Source organism: Chrysemys picta, chromosome 13 (assembly GCF_011386835.1).
Source record: "Chrysemys picta bellii isolate R12L10 chromosome 13, ASM1138683v2, whole genome shotgun sequence".
In the NCBI taxonomy this organism is placed as follows: Eukaryota; Metazoa; Chordata; order Testudines; family Emydidae; genus Chrysemys; species Chrysemys picta.
Window position 1 is genome coordinate 16,844,118 of NC_088803.1, and position 18,839 is coordinate 16,862,956.

At 51.8% G+C, this 18,839-nt stretch overlaps 2 protein-coding genes across 3 annotated transcripts in view; one reads left to right on the forward strand and one right to left on the reverse strand.

Annotated features, from left to right (window-relative positions):
- Positions 1–18,839, reverse strand: part of LOC135975263 (uncharacterized) — a 443,768-nt gene that overhangs the window by 143,076 nt on the left and 281,853 nt on the right. The window lies entirely within an intron of this gene.
- On the forward strand, positions 11,264–12,193 carry LOC101951754 (olfactory receptor 11G2-like). The gene has a single exon (XM_008175935.2). It carries the CDS (start codon positions 11,264–11,266, stop codon positions 12,191–12,193), a length of 930 nt encoding a protein of 309 aa, XP_008174157.1.

The window sequence follows — 18,839 nt, forward strand, 5'->3', positions numbered from 1 at the left end:
CCTATACCATCATCTTGGTCCAGATAAGGGCACAAGTCATGGAAGGGAAGCACAAAGCCCTGACCACCTCTGCCATCCAGATCACAGTGCTGAGATTGCAATTTCACCCTGGATCTTTATCTATGACTGGCCTTTCCAGAAGTTCATGGTGGACAAGGCAGTGTCTGTGCTGTACAGTGATTACTCCAATGCTAAACCTGAAGATCCACACTCTTAGGAACACTGAGATGAAAAGCCCGTCAGGAAGTTAATAGGAAGGATCCTGCTCTCAGAGAGGAAATCAAAACTTTGATAGACTTGTGAGGTGATCAGTCGGAAGGCTTCTGCTTCTTTCCCCTGGCTCCAGGTCAGGAGTGGGTCTAGTGAGATATAGCAAGAGAAGTCTATGAGTCCAGATTCTTGGGCCAAATCTGAGAGGAGAGTGGGGTCCAGTGGGCTAGACAGGGCTGTGGAGGACTGGATTCAAAAAGGGAAAGCCTGCCACACGAACAAATGGCAACTAGGAGAAGATACCTGGGAGAAAGCTGGCTACAGGGCTAGATCAGCAAAGTGAAAGTGAGTCATGGACCCACTGTCCTTAACACTATCTGCCCCTGATACAGAATGAAGATTACAGAAAGGCTGTGTCCTTATCTGGACCAATAAGACTCTAATCCTTAGCAGAACATGAAAAAACCTACAGACAAGCTGGGCCCCAAAGGGGTGACCAAGAGACTAAGCCCCCTTTTTCCTTTATTTACTTTGATCTGCCCTGCACTGATTTGTTTTGAGAGACTCTGATATGCCCCAAGCAGGGGAAGGAGTTGGTGAGTGCTAAAAAAGGGAAGCAACCCATACTGTGGTCTGGTGGGGACTCAATGGGCCCTATACCCCACAGTATCTTCTAGAAGGGCATCCCATTTTATTGAAGACATCAAGAGATGGAGAATATACCACTTGCCTTGGTAACTTGTTGCAATGATTAATGTTAAAAAATTGTGTCTAAATTAAATTTGTCTCTAAATTAAATTTGTCTGGATTCAGCTTCCAGCCACTAGTTCCTCTTCTGCTTTCTTCCTCTAGATCAAAGAGCCTTTAAGTACCTTCCTTTCTTGTTCCTCGATGAATACCTTTGCATTTGGCTGTGTTCAAGCACATTTCATTTGAGTTGGCCCTACTTATTACGCGATCCAGAGCACTCTGTGTCATTTCCCTGTCCTCATCATTATTTACCATTCCACCAATCTTTGTGTCATCTGCAAGTTATATCAGCAGACATATTTACTTCCAGATCATTGATTAAAATGATGAATGTCATTGGAACTGAAGAATCTCACTAGAGGATTAGTCCTCATTGATGACAGTTTTTTAAAAAAGTATGCAGTGTAGTTGCAGCCGTATCAGTCCCAGGATGTTAGAGAAACAAGGTGGGTGAGGTAATATCTGTTATTGGACCAACTTCTGTTGGTGAGAGAGACAAATTTTTGAGTCACACAGAACTCTTCTTCTGGTCTGTGTGAAGCTCTGTATGATTTGAAAGCTAGTCTCTCTCACCAACAGAAGTTGGTCCAATAAAATATATCACTTCACCCACTTTGTCTCTCTATTTTTTTAGATCAATCAATTAACCAGTTCTTAATCTGTTTAATATGTGCTGCATTGACATTCTAAAGTGATATTTTTTTAATTAGAAGGTCGTGTAGCACTAAGTCAAACATCTTACAAAAAACTAAGGATTAGATCCACAAAGAGGTTTAAGAACCTAACTGCCACTTTTGATGCCTAAATCCAATACTAAACTCCTCAAAATCTCTGCTTAGCTTGCAGGGGTGCACACTGTCTCTTCTTCTGGCATATTTTACAAAAAGTGGAGCAACTTCAACAGGAGGGATGGAAAGAAACCCACCTCAGTATATCCTATTACCCAGCGGTTAGGACAGTCATGTGGGAGATAGGTTACCTGGGTTCATGTTGTTGCTCTGAATGAGGCAGATTGAATGTTTAAATAGGGGTCTCTAACATGCTTGGTGACTTCTTTAAACACTGGGCTTCTGAGTAAAATGGTGCAAGAAAGGGCTGACCTGGGTTAGCTGTCTGAGTCCAGGAGAGTGAGCATAAGAACATAATATAAGAATGGCCATAGTGGGTTAGGCCAATGGTGCATCTAGCCCAGTATCCGGTCTTCTGACAGTAGCCAGTACCAGAAACTTCAGAGGGAATGAATGAAACAGGGCAATTATCGAGTGATCCATCCCCTATTGCTGAGTCCCAGCTTGGGGAGTTGTAGGTTTAGCGAGACCTAGGGTATGGGGTTTCATCCCTGACCCTCTTGGCTCATAGCCATTGATGGACCTATCCTCCATGAACGTATATAATTCTTTTTTTGAACTTGGTTATACTTTTGGCCTTCAAAACATCGCCTGGCAATGAGTTGGACAGATTGACTGTGAGTTGTGTGAAGAAGTACTTCCTTACAATTGTTTTAAACCTCCTGTCTTTTAATTTAATTGTTTGACCTTTGGTTATTGTTTTATGAGAAGGGGTAAATAGCACTACCTTATTCATTTTTCTCACACCATTCATGATTTTATAGACCTTTATCATATCCCCCTTTGTCATCTCTTTTCTAAGAAGAACAGTCCTCATCTTTTTCCATCCCCTTAGTCATTTCATTGCTATTCTCCTCACTTTGTTCAATTCTAACATATCTTATTTTGAGATGATGTGACCAGAACTGCACACAGTATTCAAGGTGTGGCTGCACCATGGATTTCTATGGTGGCATTATGATATTTTCTGTTTTATTATCTATACCTTTCCTAATGGTTCCTAATATTCCATTAGCTTTTTCGACTGCCGCTGCACATTGAGCAGAAGTTTTCAGAGAGCTATCCATGATGATCTTTTTCTTGAGTGGTAATAGATAATTTAGATCCCATCATTTTGTATGTATATTTGGGATTATGTTTTTCAATGTGCATTACTATGCAATTATCAGCACTGGATTTCAATCACCATTTTGTGTCCCAGTGACCCAGTTTAGTGAGATTCTTTTGTAACTCTCCACCATCAGATTTGGATTTAACTATTTTGAGTAATTTTGTATTGTCTGCAAATCTTGCCAACTAATTTTTCACCCTCCTTTCCAGATCATGTATGAATATGTGGTATAGCACTGGATCCACTATTTACCTCTCTCCATTGAGAAAACTGACCATTCATTCAAATTCTTTGTTTCCTATCTTTCAACCAGGTACTTATCCATGACAGGACCTTCCCTCTTATCCCATGGTTTGCTTAAGAGCCTTTAGTGAGGGACTAGAGTGGCCATGTACACATTCTTGGAATATTGGACATTCCAGCACTTCTGGGAATGGTGTGGGGCTTCTCTTGCCAGAGTGACCTTTTCATGCTGCATCGGTGATGTCATTTTCAACAGTGTACTGCCCCGCCGCAGCTGGATGGGGGAGAAAGCAGCGAAAAAAAGTAGTCTGGCATAAAACTGTTCAAGTGACCTCACTCCATCCAGGCTCCAGTAGTGAGGCCCTTCACACCCAATCCTTGGAGAGTTTTTCCAGTTTTCACCCTCATCCATCTTTATCCAACACTGAGAGTTTCCAAAGGAAGAACTAACCCAGCTTGAGTATCGGGTCCCAGTGGAGTTTGAAATCTGTTATGTATGAGAGAGAGACAATGTGTGTGTGTGTGGTTGTGTGTCTGCTGTTCCCCATGACTGTAACCACTAGACCCCTCTCCACTCCCAATGCTCTGGGTAGAACATTGGAGTCCTGTTTTCCATTCAGCTCCAGGGCCCTCTGATGAATCCGGCGAATGACAAGAACCCAGTGAACAAGTTCATCCTGCTGGGTTTCCACTCCCCAGGCCAGCAGAGCTGCACTCTCCTCTGTGCTCTTCTCTCCTCCACCTACGCTGGGACACTGGCAGGCAACCTGTGAATTGTATGGGCTATCCTGCAGGACCCTGCCTCCAATGCTTGCCCATATTCATCCTTCTGGGGAAATTCTCCTGGCTGGAGATCTGCTATGTCATAACCACAATGCCACAGATGCTCTCTGACCTGGTATCCCACACCATCCCTATCTCCTTCCGTGCCTGCTTTGTGCAGTTCTACTTCTTCCTTTCCACAGGGCCACTGAGTGCTTCTTCCTCTCGGACATGGCCTTGGATAGGTTCCTGGCCATCTGCTGTCCCTTGTGCTGCCCTGTATTCATGTCCCACCAGCTCTGCTGGGCCTTAAGGGTCTCCTGCTGGCTCTCCAGAGTCCTGTGGTTCATGATGCCCATGGTCCTCATCTTCCAGCTCTCCTTCTGTGGCCCTGTGGTGGTGTATGCACACCCTGTCTCACTTCAGAGTGGATCGTGGGTGCGCTGACCCTGCAGTTACAGTCTGCCAGACTGTCCTGGACCTCTCAAAAGTGTGGCCCAATGGCCAGAATCAAAGCAGCAGTCCTTGGGTTGTGGGCTGCATTGCCTAATGGCACGAGACACTATGGCTGCCCACGAGCACAGGGTGGTGTGGCCTAGTGACCAGAGTCAATATAGCGGTCTTTGAGTGAAGAGCAGCGAGACCTAGCTGCCAGAGTCAATATAGCATCCCTCAAGCACAGGGCAGCATGGCCTAGTGGCCAGAATCAATACAGCTGCACTTGGGTGCAGGGCTATGTGGGCTAGTGACCAGAGTCAATAAAGTGGCCCTTGAATGTAGGGCAGCGTGGCCTAGTGGCTGGAGTCAATATAGCTGCCCTTGAATGCAGGTCAGCATGTCCTAATGGCCAAATGTGGGGGCTGTCACCAAAAGTGGGGCAGCCGGAGTAGGGGGACCTGGTCCATCCAACTCCACTGGGTTCTGACCTAGGGCCCTAACAGTGGCGGAGTGGTCTGCCACTGGGTCAGCGAAGAATCCAACCACAACATGCTGACCTTACACAAGTAGGAGATTCCTCTCACCCCATATCCCTGGGACTCTGACTCCAGTCGGTCAGCTATGGGCAACAGGCCTCCGGTCTGGATCTCGTGCTTGAACCTCCACCAAGCATCCTTCCTCCTTGGCAGTCAGCCCAGACTGAGCTGGGCTGTTCTCCTTTATACTAGCATGGCACTTGGAGCATGCCCAGCATGGTCTGAGGGGCAGGACTTCCTCCATCAATAGTGTGAGATTAACCCTTTCCTGCCTAGTTTGGAGTATGCACACCCCATAACAGGCCCCAACACCCTGGATCATTTTGTCTGTGTGACCTGGCCCCATAGATGGCTGCTTCTTGCATGACAACTTCCTCGACTGAACAGGCCTTCTATGCCCTGAGTGCCCTCATCATCTTCACCACCGTCCTCTTCATCCTGGCTTCCTATGGGCTAGTTGACAGGGCAGTGCTGCCCTCAGGGACTGAGCATCACAAGGGCTTCTTCATTTGCAGCTGGTGATCATGGTCCTATTCTATGGCTTTATCTATGTCAACCCAGCAGCCTCGGGGAACAGCAGGAAGGTGGTAACTCTCTTCTACATGGTGGGAACCCCGCGGCTCAACCTGCTGATTTACAGCCTGAGAAACAAAGAAATGAAGGAAGCTCTGAGGAGACGCTGATGGGGGAGCGGTAGGGGGTTTTGCTCTGGCCTCTGTCAGGCATTGGTCAATGGGGTATGAGGCCTTCCCCTTCCAGGGGGTGCTGGGTCCAATCCTGCAGGGGGAACACACAGCATTTTATGTGACCTGCAGGGGTCACTTGTAATATTAAAAAATGGCTGTTTGATGATACACCCAGAACACAAGGGGACATGGGGAAAGTGTGGGGGTGTATGTGTCCTTGCTATAGGAAATGAGCCCTGCTTAGTGTGTGTTTGCAGGGGGTAGGAGAGCTAACCAAGTGCATGTGCAGAGAGGCTGGCTCGTATCTCTTGCCCTTTTTGTGCAGCTGTATTTTATAATTGTTACCTGGATAAATGAGTTATCACCCTTAGATCCAGAGAGTAAAGTTCTGCTCTCCTTTTCTCTGCTGTCAATCAGGAGAAACCCCAATGATGTCATGAGACTGACACCTATGCAGCTGGGATCAAAATCATGGCAACATTATACTTGTATGTTACAGACCACACTCCTTTCCCACAGCCAGGGATAGAACCCAGGAGTCCCAGCCCTTCCCCAATCTAACCCAGTAGACCCCATTATTCTCCCATAGCCAAGGACAGAAATGAAAAGAAGATCTCTAGCTAACAGAGGTGTCAGGTCCTGGAACTGCCTCCCAATGGTTGGTCACCCTGAAGGTCCCTTTTGTTTCATGTCTGAGGTTCCTAAAACCTTCAGGGTTTCAGCTAGTCACTTGCAGACCTGAGGGATAACCCCCCCAATCTGTTTTTGGGGGTTGTTTGTGTTGTTGTCTTCTTGGTCTGAAGCACTGGGATTGCCACAGCTGGAGATGGGACACTGGGTGGGGTGGGCCAGAGCTCTGAGGTAGCACAGAGCCAAACTCTCTCTTAGGTGCTTGGTTGGCAGTTCTTGCTCAGATGCTCAGGGTCTAACTGGTCTCCGTATGTGGGCTGGGGCAGGAATTTCCCCCCAGCTCAAATTGGCAGTGACCTTGGTTTTTTCCACCTTCCTCTGCAGTATGTGGGGCAGCATGTGGTCAGTTGCCAAGACTAGCTGGGTGTGTCTCCTTTAATCATTTCCCTGTCATTGTGGGGGCTTTAGGGACTGGTCCCTGCTATTCTCCGCCCATAGCACATAACAAGTTAGCCTCCTGAGGTTTGTAATACCTTGGTTGAGTTTCAGTTGCTAGGTGGTGTTGCTGGCCTGAGATTTTCAGACATTGAAACTAGGTGACGTACTGGTCCCTTTTGGCTTTAAACTCTAACTCTCTTGCCCAGACGCCCAACCACACTTCTTTAACCCACTGGACCCACTTTCCCACTCCCCTCCCAGAGCTATGGATACAACCCAGGAGCACTGACTATGTCCTTCCCTCATTGCTCTTACCCACTAGACCCAACCACCCTTTGAGAGCTGGAAAAAGAACCCCGGAGTCTTGGCTTCCAGTCCAGTCCTCTGACCACTGAACTCACACCCACTGCCTGTGCTGTGTCAACTCTTGGCATTAACAGAGGCTGTCCATCTCTGAGAGTTCTCTGCTTGGTATCTTTCATGGAAGTTAGAGCCACTTAATAAATCACACAGACCAGACTGCAAATCCCTTGACAGAATTAGCTTGTTTTGATGTCTGAAGCCAATTAAAGAGCTGAGCTGAGTTTGCTGCCGGTTCCTGCTTGAAAAGTTGGAACCAGGCAATTCAAAGCAAAAGTTGTCTCATCTCCTAAGAGAGCTCAGCACAGATCCCAGTGCTAGGAGAGGGGTGGGGGATGTGGGTCAGGACTGAGGGACACAAAGAGGGGAGCTGAGCCTCCAGGATCCATTCAGTTCTTGATCTCTGGCAATGAGCAGAGCTATTGAGTATCAGGTTCAAATAGACCCCAGCTCTGCTGGGAACCAACCCACACATTACATATGGGACTCACTGCACAGAGCAGGCAGTGATAGGGCAGGGAAGAGGTGCAGATGGAGGGGCCTTGATGGGCTTGCTAGGGGTCTCCTAGTCCCAGTGAGATTTCTTCCCAACTGGGATCAGCCCTTCCGCTTGGTATATTGGGGCAGAGCCTGGGTCTCACTCAGTGCAAGGGGAGATGTGACCATCTTAAGGAGAGAGCATGGGAAAAGGGGAATCTCTGTCTCTCTCAATAATGGGGATCACCCCATTCTAAAGTACCCTGCTCCCCAGCCACACCAGTGCCTCTCTGTAGGGGGAACAGCCCCATTGTGAGTTTCCCATATATGCCCCCCACCCCAGGTGCCCAAGTCCCTTTCCATAGGGGAGTTCACAATGTTCTGAGCTCCCCCATCTACACCCCTCAGCATAGCTACACAGCCTTCATCCCCACTCCATGCAGCCTTCACATACGGACCTCTCACCTCCACTCGGTACAGCCCCACCAGCCAAGGCCCTGTCTCCCACTCCATCCAGCACCCACAGCCAAGCACCTCATCCCCAATCTGTCCTGTCCCCTCAGTCAGGCCCCTTTCCCCCAATCCATACAGCCCCATCCCAGGTCCCTCACCTGCAACCTGTCAAGCCCCCTCAGCCAGAACTTTCACTCCCAATTTGTCCATCTCTTCCCCGCTCCACGCAAGCCAGGCCCCTTACCTCCCCTCTGTCCAGCAGTCTTCCTCCCCAGCAAGGCCCCTGAACCCCACTCTCTCCACCCCTCACAGCTAGGCCTCTCATCACCCCCAATCTGTCCAAACCCCTTCAGCTTGACCCCCCCGCTGTATGTCATCAAGCCCCCACCTTCCCCTATGCCACGCCCCTGACTCCCACTCCATCCAGCCTCCCGCCATCCAGGCCCTTCAGCCCCACTCCTTCAAGTCCCCCTGCCAGATCCCTCAGCTGCACTTCATCAAGCCCCCCCAGCTAGTCACCTCACACCCACTCCATCCACCACCCCACTTCATCCAGCCCAACTCTGGCCTGCCCAACCCAGCAATGCCACTGAACCCTACTCTGTCCTGCCCAACCCAGCAATTCCCCTGAACCCTACCCTGTCCAGCCCCCACAAAAAGACCTCTCACCCCTACTATGTCTAGCCCCCATAACAAGACCCCCACTCCATCTAGCCCCACCAGCCAGGCCATTCACTCCGTACTCCATCCAGAGCCCCCAGTTGGGCCATCACCTTCACTCTGTCCAGCCCCCCCAGATCCTTCACCCCCAATCTGTGCAGCCCCCCAGCCATGCCCCTCACACCCACTCCATCAAGTCCCCCATCCAGGGCCCCCACCCCCACTCTGTCCAACCCCTGTCCATCCAGGCCCCTCACCTCCAGCACCCCCTCTCCGTAGCAAGGCTCCTGAACCCCAATCTGTCCAGCCCCCACAACCAGGCACTTCACCCCCACTCCATCCAATGCCCCCAGACACACCCCTCAATCCCACTCTGACCAGCCCCCCCCCACAACCAGGCCCCTTACTCACACCGTCGAGCCCCTCCAGTCACCCCCTTACTCCCACTGCAGCCAGCCTTGCCACCCAAGCCCCTTACCCCCACTTTAGCCAATACCCCTCAGTCAGGCCCCTCACACCCACTCCTTCCAGCCCCCCCCAGGAAAGCCCCTGAACCCCACTATTTCCAGCCCCACCACCAGGCCCCTCACCTCCACTCCATGCAGCCTCCCGAGCCAGGCCCTCACCCCCACTTTGTCTAGCTCCCACAACCAGACTTTTCACACTCAATCCGTCCAGGCGCCAAACCAGGCCCCCCAGCTGCAAACCATCAAGCCACACACCCCCAGCTAGGCCCCCCAATCCCACTCTCTCCAGCGCCCCAGCCACACTGCTCACTAATACTTGGCCCAACCCCCCCCTTCCCTCCCCCATGTCCCACCAGGGCCCTCTCCACACTCCAGCCAGCCCCCAGGAGATTACTCTGTTTATTTTGGCAAAAACTGGAAAAAACTGATTTTAAGTGGCAAGTTTTCCAGTTTTCCCCCTCATCCATTGGATTCCAACCAGAGTGAGGGCCGGGGTCTGACCAGAGTGGGGACAGGGCCCAGCCAGGTGAAGAGCTTGGCCTAGAGAAGCAGGGAAGTGTGCAACCTTCTAGTTAATGAGGTACCGGCTGAGTATAAGACCCACACTATGGGGAGCTCAGAGTTTTGCTCTTCCCTTGTCTTGGCAAAAGAGAAACACATCATTCCCCCGCAGTGGAAGGTCTACACTTGCCCTGTGTTTATAAAGTATCTTCACCCTTCCACTCCATGTACACAGCACAGGTGAGATGCAGCCAGCTTGGGGTCAGGGCAGCTGGGTGACAGCCGCAGAGTGACACTACATGGAGATGGCGCACCTGCAGCTGAAATGCAGCCAGCTCTGGCGTGAGGTAGCTCGGTAACAGCGACACAGCAACATTGCATGGAGATGGCTTGCCTGGTGCTGAGATGCGGCCAGCTCTGGGGAAGGACGGCAGGGGAACAGCCACAAAAGGATGCTGCAAGGAGATGGCTCGCCTCGCACTGAGGGGTGGTGTCTGTGCCTGCTGCTGCCTGCTGGAGGGAATGAACCCTGCTCAGTGGGTGCAGAGAGTGAGAGAACCCAGCACCTGGTAGAAGTTGGAGCACTGCCTTAGTACTGCCAGCCGGGGCTTCAATTTATCATGTGTCCGAGGGGCTGGGGCTGGAGCTTTCAATGTGGCCTCATCTTGACACCCCCAAGACCTGTTTGTGGGAGTGGGGGGTTGTGTGTGTGGAGGTCTGTGTGTGTGTGTTGAGGGAGGGCTGGGGGGGGGGGCTCTGTGGAAGGCTGTGTGTGAGGAAGGGGAAGTGGGGGGGACTGTGTGTATGTGTGAGGGGAAATTGGTGTGGGGTGTTTGTATTGCTGCTGTATGGAAGGCTTGTAGGGGCTCTCCCTGGTACTTACACAGAGATCAAATCCAAACCTGGCCGCTCCTACACACCCCAGAGACCAAGCCCCAGGGACCCAGTGGTTCAGAGAGCAGATATCAGCCCCTTCTTGCCCAGCTCCTGTCACAGCAGAGGCGGAGAGAGGAGGCTGAGATCTCACAGCCAGGTGGGTTTTCACACACAGCTTCCTTCTTGCTTTGATTCTTCCCTAGCTGCTGCACTGTTCTGCTGCCCGCACCTCTCTGCTCCAACCACTAACCCAGCCATGCACAAGTGCAGGCTATAAATTAGCAGGAGGTTTCTAACTATTAGAGGGGGGATGTTCTGGAACAGCCTCCCAGTAGGAGTTGTGGAGTTGAGCAACTTAGTTTTTAGGGTGAGCTGGACAAATATATGAGTGTGATTGTATGACCGGGCTGCTTGTGACTGGGTGGGGGGGGGGGGAGAGGCAGGGCTCAGCAGCCCAGGGGCTAACTTCCAGTAAATGTTCTATGTCCCTAAACCTCATGCTTCAGGGTTTCAGCTGGCCATCGGCAGGGCCAGAAAGGGATTTCCACCATGTATTCTGAGAGGTTTTTGTTTGGTTGGTTTTTAAATCTGCTTCTTCTGAAGCACCAGGCTATGCCCATGGCTGGAGATGGGATGTTGTGGGGTGAGCCAGGGCTCTGAGGTGGAGTTTGGGATATGAGATGTATGAAAGAGACTGACTGTGGCTGTGTGTGCTAGTCCCTACTGTTGTAGCCACTAGACCCCTCTCCTGTTCCAGGTCTCTGGGCAGCCCCTTAGAATCCTGTTGATCATTTCCTTTCAGCTCCAGGGCCCCCTGATGAATCCAGTCAATGGCACCATCCCGGTGACCAAGTTCATCCTGCTGGGTTTCCCCTCCCTGGGCCGGCTAAGCCGCAATCTTGTTTGTGCCCTTTTTTCCTCCACCTACATCGGGACGCTGACAGGCAACCTGTGCATTGTGTGGGCCGTCCTGCGGGACCCTCGCCTCCAACGCCTGCCCATGTACATTCTGCTGGGGAACTTCTCCTGGCTGGAGATCTGCTATGTCACGACCACCATGCCCCGGATGCTCTCTGACCTGATGAACCCCGGGGTCCCCATCTCCTCCCATGCCTGCTTTGTGCAGTTCTACATCTTCTTTTGCATGGGGACCACCGAGTGCTGCTTCCTTGCAGCCATGGCCTTGGATAGGTACCTGGCCATCTGCCACCCCCTGCGCTACCCCGTCCTCATGTCCCCCCACAGATGCTGGGTGCTGGCAGCCTCCTGCTGGGTCACCGGCTTTCTGTGGTTCGTAGTGCCTGTCGTCCTCATCTCCCAGCTCTCCTTCTGTGTCCTCACCCTGGATCATTTTGTCTGTGATCCGGGCCCATTGCTGGCTTCCTCCTGTGCCCCAGCTCCCCAGGCTGAACTGGCCACTTATGTCCTGAGCTCCCTCATAATCTTTGGTGCCGCCTTCTTCACCCTTACCTCCTACGGTCTGATCGTCAGGGCAGTGCTCAGGCTGCCCACAGGGGCCGGGCGGCACAAGGCTTTCTCCACCTGCTCCTCGCACCTGGCCGTTGTGAGCCTCTTCTGGGGCTCTGGCATGGTCACCTACATCAGCCCGTCAGCCGCAGGGGGCAGCGGGAAGATGGCAACCCTCTTCTATGCGGTGGCGACCCCCCTGCTCAACCCACTGATCTACAGCCTGAGGAACAAGGAGATGAAGGATGCTCTGAGGAGGACCCTGCTGGGGAAGCTGTAGGAGGTTCTGCTCTGGCCCCAGCCTGCAGGGACTGGCTGGTCAGGGGGGAGGGAAATGGGATATGAGTTCTTTTCCTTCTAGGGGTTGCTCACTCCAGTCCTGGAGAGTGAACACACACAGCATTTTGCATGATCTCTAGGAGTCACTCCCAGTATAAAAAAAATGCATTTGATGATACAACCAGAATACAAAGAGGAGCTAGGCGGTGGAGGTGGGGGGCATATGTATCCTTGCTGGAGGAAATGATCCCTGCTCAGTGTGTGTGTGTGTGCATGTGTGAGTGCAGCTGTATTTCAAGATTGTTACCTAGATAAATGTGTGTTCACACTTAGAGCCAGTGAGAAAAATTCTGCTCTCATTTTCTTTGCTATCAATTAGGAGCAACCCTGGTGATGTAGAGAGACTCACAGGTGGGACACAAATCATGGCAGCAGTATATTCTTTTTTTATGGACCTCATTCCCCTTTCACAGCAAGAGATAGAACCCAGGAGTCCCAGACACCCCCTATCCCCAGATCTAACCCACTCAATCCCATTTGCCTCCCACAGCCAGGGATAGAACCCAGGAGTCCCAGCACCCCAGATCTAACCCACCAGAGCCCACTCCACTCCCACATAGCAAGGGATAGAAAGGAGAAGACATTATCTAATGGCCTGATCTACAGAAGGTCAGACAAGGTGATCTGGTGGTCCTCTCTCGCCTTAAACACTAACCCAAGAGTCCAGACTCCCAGACCCTGCTCTAAGCCACTGGATCCCACTTTCCCATTCCCCCTGCCCAGAGCGATAGATAGATCCCAGGAGTGCTGACAACCCATCCCTCTCCACTCTATGCCACAGGACCCCACTGCCCTCTGAGAGCTGGTAAAAGAATCCTGGAGTCCTGGTTCCCAGTCCAGTCCTCTGACCACTGACCTCACACCCACTGCCTGTGCTGTGTCAACACTTGGCATTAACAGAGGCTGTCCATCTCTGAGGATTGTCTGCCCGGTATCTTTCATGGGAGTTAGGGACACTTAATAAATCACACAGACCAGACTGCAAATCCCTTGGCGGAATTAGCTTGTTTTGATGTCTGAACATTTCTCACTCTGGGTATTGATGATTTGGGCCACTGGCAAAGCCAATTAAAGAGCTGAGCTGAGTTTTGCCACTGGTTCCTGCTTGAACAGTTGGAGCCAGGCATTTCAAAGCAAAAGATATCTCATCTCCTCAGAGAGCTCAGCACAGACCCCAGTGCTAGGAGTGGGGTGGGGGCTGTGGGTCAGGACTGCGGGACACGGGTAGAGAGGGGACTTGAGTCTTCAGGATCTGGCAATGAGCAGAGCTATTGAGACTCAGATTCACATGGACCCCTGCTTGGCTGGGAACCAACCCACTCATTACACATAGGACCCACTGCACAGAGCAGGCGGGTGTCACTACTGCCTTGAGGTGTTAGGGAAGAGGTGCAGATGGAGGGGGCCTTGATGGGCTCGGTAGGGGTCTCCTAGTCCTAGTGAGATTTATTCCCACTCAGGATCAGCCCATGGAGTTGGTTTATTGGAGTGCCAGGGGGTAAAGCCTGGGTCTAGCTGAGTGAAAGGGGAGATGGGACCATCTTAAACAGAGAAAGCATGGGAAAGGGGGCATCTCTGTCCCTCTCCATGGTGGGGATTACCCCATTCTAAGGTACCATGTCTATGCCTCACACCCTGGCCACACCAGTCACTCTATCTAGCGGGAACAGCCCTGTTCTGACCCCCCCATATATGCCTCCCACCCCAGGTGCCCAAGTCCCTCTCCATAGGGGGAATCTCCACGTTCTGGGTTCCCCCAGCTATATACCCCAGCTCGGCTACACAAACCACAGCCTTCACCCCGACTCCATCCATCACCCCACCAGCCATGACCCTGTCCCCCACTCCAGCCAGCCACCTCAGCCAGGCCCCACTCCCACACTCCATACAGCCACCCCCAGCCACCCATCACCCTCCACTCAATCCATCACCACCCAGCCAGGCCTGTCACCCCCAATCTGACCTGCCCCCCAGCTGGGCCCATCACCCCCACTCCATCCATCATCTTCCAAGCCACACCTCTCACCACACTCCAGCCTGCCCCCCCCCCCCAATCAGGCCCCTCACCATTCTTCATCCAACCCCCCAACCTAGACAGGCTCCTCAGCCCCAGTTCATCCAACCCCACCCACCAAGGCCCCTGAACCCCACTCTGTCCAGCCACCACAACCAGACCCCTCACTCCCACCCCAGCCAGGCCTATCACCTCCACTCTGTCCAGCACCTCCCTCCCTGAACCTCACTCTGTCCAGCCCCCACAACAAGCCTCTTCACCTCTACACCATTCACCCCCACAGTCAGGTCCCTCACCTCTTCTCCCTCCATCCCCCCAGCCTGGCTCATCATCCCATCTGATCATTTCAACTTTCATAGAATCATAGAATCATAGAATATCAGAGTTGGAAGGGACCTCAAGAGGTCATCTAGTCCAACCCCCTGCTCAAAGCAGGACCAATTCCCAGCTAAATCATCCCAGCCAGGGCTTTGTCAAGCCGGGCCTTAAAAACCTCCAAGGAAGGAGACTCCACCACCTCCCTAGGTAACGCATTCCAGTGTTTCACCACCCTCCTAGTGAAATAGTTTTTCCTGATATCCAACCTGGACCTCCCCCACTGCAACTTGAGACCATTGCTCCTTGTTCTGTCATCTGCCACCACTGAGAACAGCCGAGCTCCATCCTCTTTGGAACCCCCCTTCAGGTAGTTGAAGGCTGCTATCAAATCCCCCCTCATTCTTCTCTTCTGGAGACTAAACAATCCCAGTTCCCTCAGCCTCTCCTCATAAGTCATGTGCTCCAGACCCCTAATCATTTTTGTTGCCCTCCGCTGGACTCTTTCCAATTTTTCCACATCCTTCTTGTAGTGTGGGGCCCAAAACTGGACACAGTATTCCAGATGAGGCCTCACCAATGTCGAATAAAGGGGAACGATCACGTCCCTCGATCTGCTGGCAATGCCCCTACTTATACAGCCCAAAATGCCGTTAGCCTTCTTGGCAACAAGAGCACACTGTTGACTCATATCCAGCTTCTCGTCCACTGTGACCCCTAGGTCCTTTTCTGCAGAACTGCTACCTAGCCATTCGGTCCCTAGTCTGTAGCAGTGCATGGGATTCTTCCATCCTAAGTGCAGGACTCTGCACTTGTCCTTGTTGAACCTCATCAGGTTTTTTTCGGCCCAATCTTCTAATTTGTCTAGGTCCCTCTGTATCCGATCCCTACCCTCTAGTGTATCTACCACACCTCCTAGTTTAGTGTCATCTGCAAACTTGCTGAGAGTGCAGTCCACACCATCCTCCAGGTCATTAATAAAGATATTAAACAAAACCGGCCCCAGGACCGACCCTTGGGGCACTCCGCTTGAATCTGGCTGCCAACTAGACATGGAGCCATTGATCACTACCCGTTGAGCCCGACGATCTAGCCAGCTTTCTATCCACCTTACAGTCCATTCATCCAGCCCATACTTCTTTAACTTGGCGGCAAGAATACTGTGGGAGACCGTATCAAAAGCTTTGCTAAAGTCAAGGAAGAACACATCCACTGCTTTCCCCTCATCCACAGAGCCAGTTATCTCATCATAGAAGGCAATTAGGTTAGTCAGGCACGACTTCCCCTTCGTGAATCCATGCTGACTGTTCCTGATCACTTTCCTCTCCTCTAAATGTTTCATAATTGATTCCTTGAGGACCTGCTCCATGATTTTTCCAGGGACTGAGGTGAGGCTGACTGGCCTGTAGTTCCCCGGATCCTCCTTCTTCCCTTTTTTAAAGATGGGCACTACATTAGCCTTTTTCCAGTAATCTGGAACCTCCCCCGATCGCCATGAGTTTTCAAAAATAATGGCTAATGGCTCTGCAATCTCACCCGCCAACTCCTTTAGCACCCTCGGATGCAGCGCATCCGGCCCCATGGACTTGTGCACGTCCAGTTTTTCTAAATAGTCCCAAACCACTTCTTTCTCCACAGAGGGTTGGTCACCTTCTCCCCATGCTGTACTGTCCAGTGCAGCAGTCTGGGAGCTGACCTTGTGCGTGAAGACAGAGGCAAAAAAATCATTGAGTACATTAGCTTTTTCCACATCCTCGGTCACTAGGTTGCCTCCCTCATTCAGTAAGGGGCCCACACTTTCCTTGATTTTCTTCTTGTTGCTAACATACCTGAAGAAACCCTTCTTGTTACTCTTAACATCTCTTGCTAACTGCAACTCCAAGTGTGATTGGGCCTTCCTGATTTCACTCCTGCACGCCTGAGCAATATTTTTATACTCCTCCCTGGTCGTTTGTCCAATCTTCCACTTCTTGTAAGCTTCTTTTTTGCGTTTAAGATCAGCAAGGTTTTCACTGTTTAGCCAAGCTGGTCGCCTGCCATATTTACTATTCTTTCTACACATCGGGATGGTTTGTTCCTGCAACCTCAATAAGGATTCTTTAAAATACAGCCAGCTCTCCTGGACCCCTTTGCCCTTCATGTTATTCTCCCAGGGGATCCTGCCCATCTGTTCCCTGAGGGAGTCAAAGTCTGCTCTTCTGAAGTCCAGGGTCCGTATTCTGCTGCTCTCCTTTCTTCCTTGTGTCAGGATCCTGAACTCGACCATCTCATGGTCACTGCCTCCCAGGTTCCCATCCACTTTTGCTTCCCCTACTAGTTCTTCTCTGTTTGTGAGTAGCAGGTCAAGAAAAGCTTTGCCCCTAGTTGGTTCCTCCAGCACTTGCACCAGGAAATTGTCCCCTACACTATCCAAGAATTTCCTGGATTGCCTGTGCACCGCTGTATTGCTCTCCCAGCAGATATCAGGGTGATTAAAGTCTCCCATGAGAACCAGGGCCTGCGATCTAGCAACTTCTGCTAGTTGCCAGAAGAAAGCCTCGTCCACTTTATCCAGCCCCCCAGCCTGGTCTGTTACCCCCACTCCATTCATCTCCCCCCACCCCCACCAGGCCCCTCTCCACCACTCCAGTCACCCCAGGAGATTACCCTGTTTATTTTTTTGCAAAAAGTGGCAAGTTTTTCCAGTTTTCACTCTCATCCATTGGGCTCTGACCAGAGTGGGGGCTAGAGGCCAGCCATAGTGGGGACAGGGCCCAGCTGGGTGAACAGTTTAGCCTAGAGAAGCAGGGCCGTGTGAGACCTTCTAGTTAATTAATAAGAATGTTCAACAAAGTGCTGGCTGAGTATAGGGCCCACACAATGTGGATCCCATAATGGGTTATGCTTTTCCCTTGGTTTCGCAAAGGAGAAACACATCATCCCCCCGCAGCATGAGTCTGCTCTTGGCCTGCATTCATAGAACATCTTCACCCCATTTGACTCAATGTACACAGCACAGGTGAGATGCAGCCAGCTCTGGTGCAAGTTAGCTTCTTAACAGCCATGCAGCGACATTGCATGCAGATGTTTTGCCTGGTGCTGAGATGCAGCCAGCTCTGGGGAAGGATGGCTTGGGAGCCACAACAAAAGAGTGCCGCAAGGGGATGGGTGGCTTGGCACTGAAGGGTAGGTTGTCTCAGGGAGGGAATGTTCGGTGTGTGGAGAGAGTGAGAGAACCCAGCACTTGGTAGAAGACAGAGCAATGCCGTAGTAATGCCAGCCCCTGGCCAAGATTCAACATGTAACCAAGGGGCTGGTGCTGGGTCTTTCAATGTGGCCTTATCTTGACACCCCAAGGCCAGTTTGTGGGGATGGGGGGGCTGTGCAGTGGTGAGCTGCAGCCGGTTTGCACCGGTTCGCGGGATGTTACATTTAGAAGCCCTTTTAGAACTGGTTGTTTAGAACTGGTTGTTCCACGGGACAACTGGTTCTAAAAGGGCTTTTAAATTTAACAACTGGTAAAGCTCCGGCAGCTCCCCACCCCCGACCCCAGCTCACCTCTGCTCCGCCTCAGCCTCCTCCCCTGAATGCTCCGCCCTGCTTCTCCTCCCCCCCACTTCCTGCAAATCAGCTGTTTGCGCAGGAAGCCTGGGAGGGCTGAGAAGCAAGCCCGGCCCGGTCAGCCTCCAGCAGGGAGGGGGTGTTGGATAGAGGGCAGGGGAGTTCGGGAGGGTGTGAGGGGGTGGGATAGGGGTCGGGGTGGTCAGAGGGCAGGGAACAGGGGGATTGAATGGGGGCAAAGGTCCTGGGGGGCAGTCAGGAAGGAGCAGGGGTTGGATGGGGTGGTGGGAGGCAGTCAGGGGACAGGGAAGGGGGGTGGATGGGGCAGGGGTCCCAGGGAGGGGCGTCAAGGAACGCGGGGGGGTGGATGGGGCAGGAGTCCTGGGGTGAGGAGGGAACCGGTTGTTAAGATTATGGCAGCTCATCACTGGGGCTGTGAGTATGTGTGTGGAGAAATCTGTAGCATGTGTGTGTGGAAAACTGGGTGGGCTCTCCCTAGCACTCCCCTGGGGGTCCACAGATCTTTCAGGGATCAAATCCAGATCTGGCTGCTCCTAACCACTCCAGAGACCAAGTCCCAGGGACTCAGCGACTCAGAGAGCAGATATCAGACCCATCTCACCCTGCATCCTTCACAGAAGAGGATGAGCTGTCACTGACAGGTGAGTTTTCATCAGGAATCCTAGTTTTCCTTGATAAAAAAACCCCAAATTCTGAG

What these genes read in the sequence shown, in the direction of transcription:
- LOC101951754 (XM_008175935.2), top strand. Translation starts at nt 11,264, where the DNA reads ATGAATCCAGTCAATGGCACCATCCCGGTGACCAAGTTCATCCTGCTG.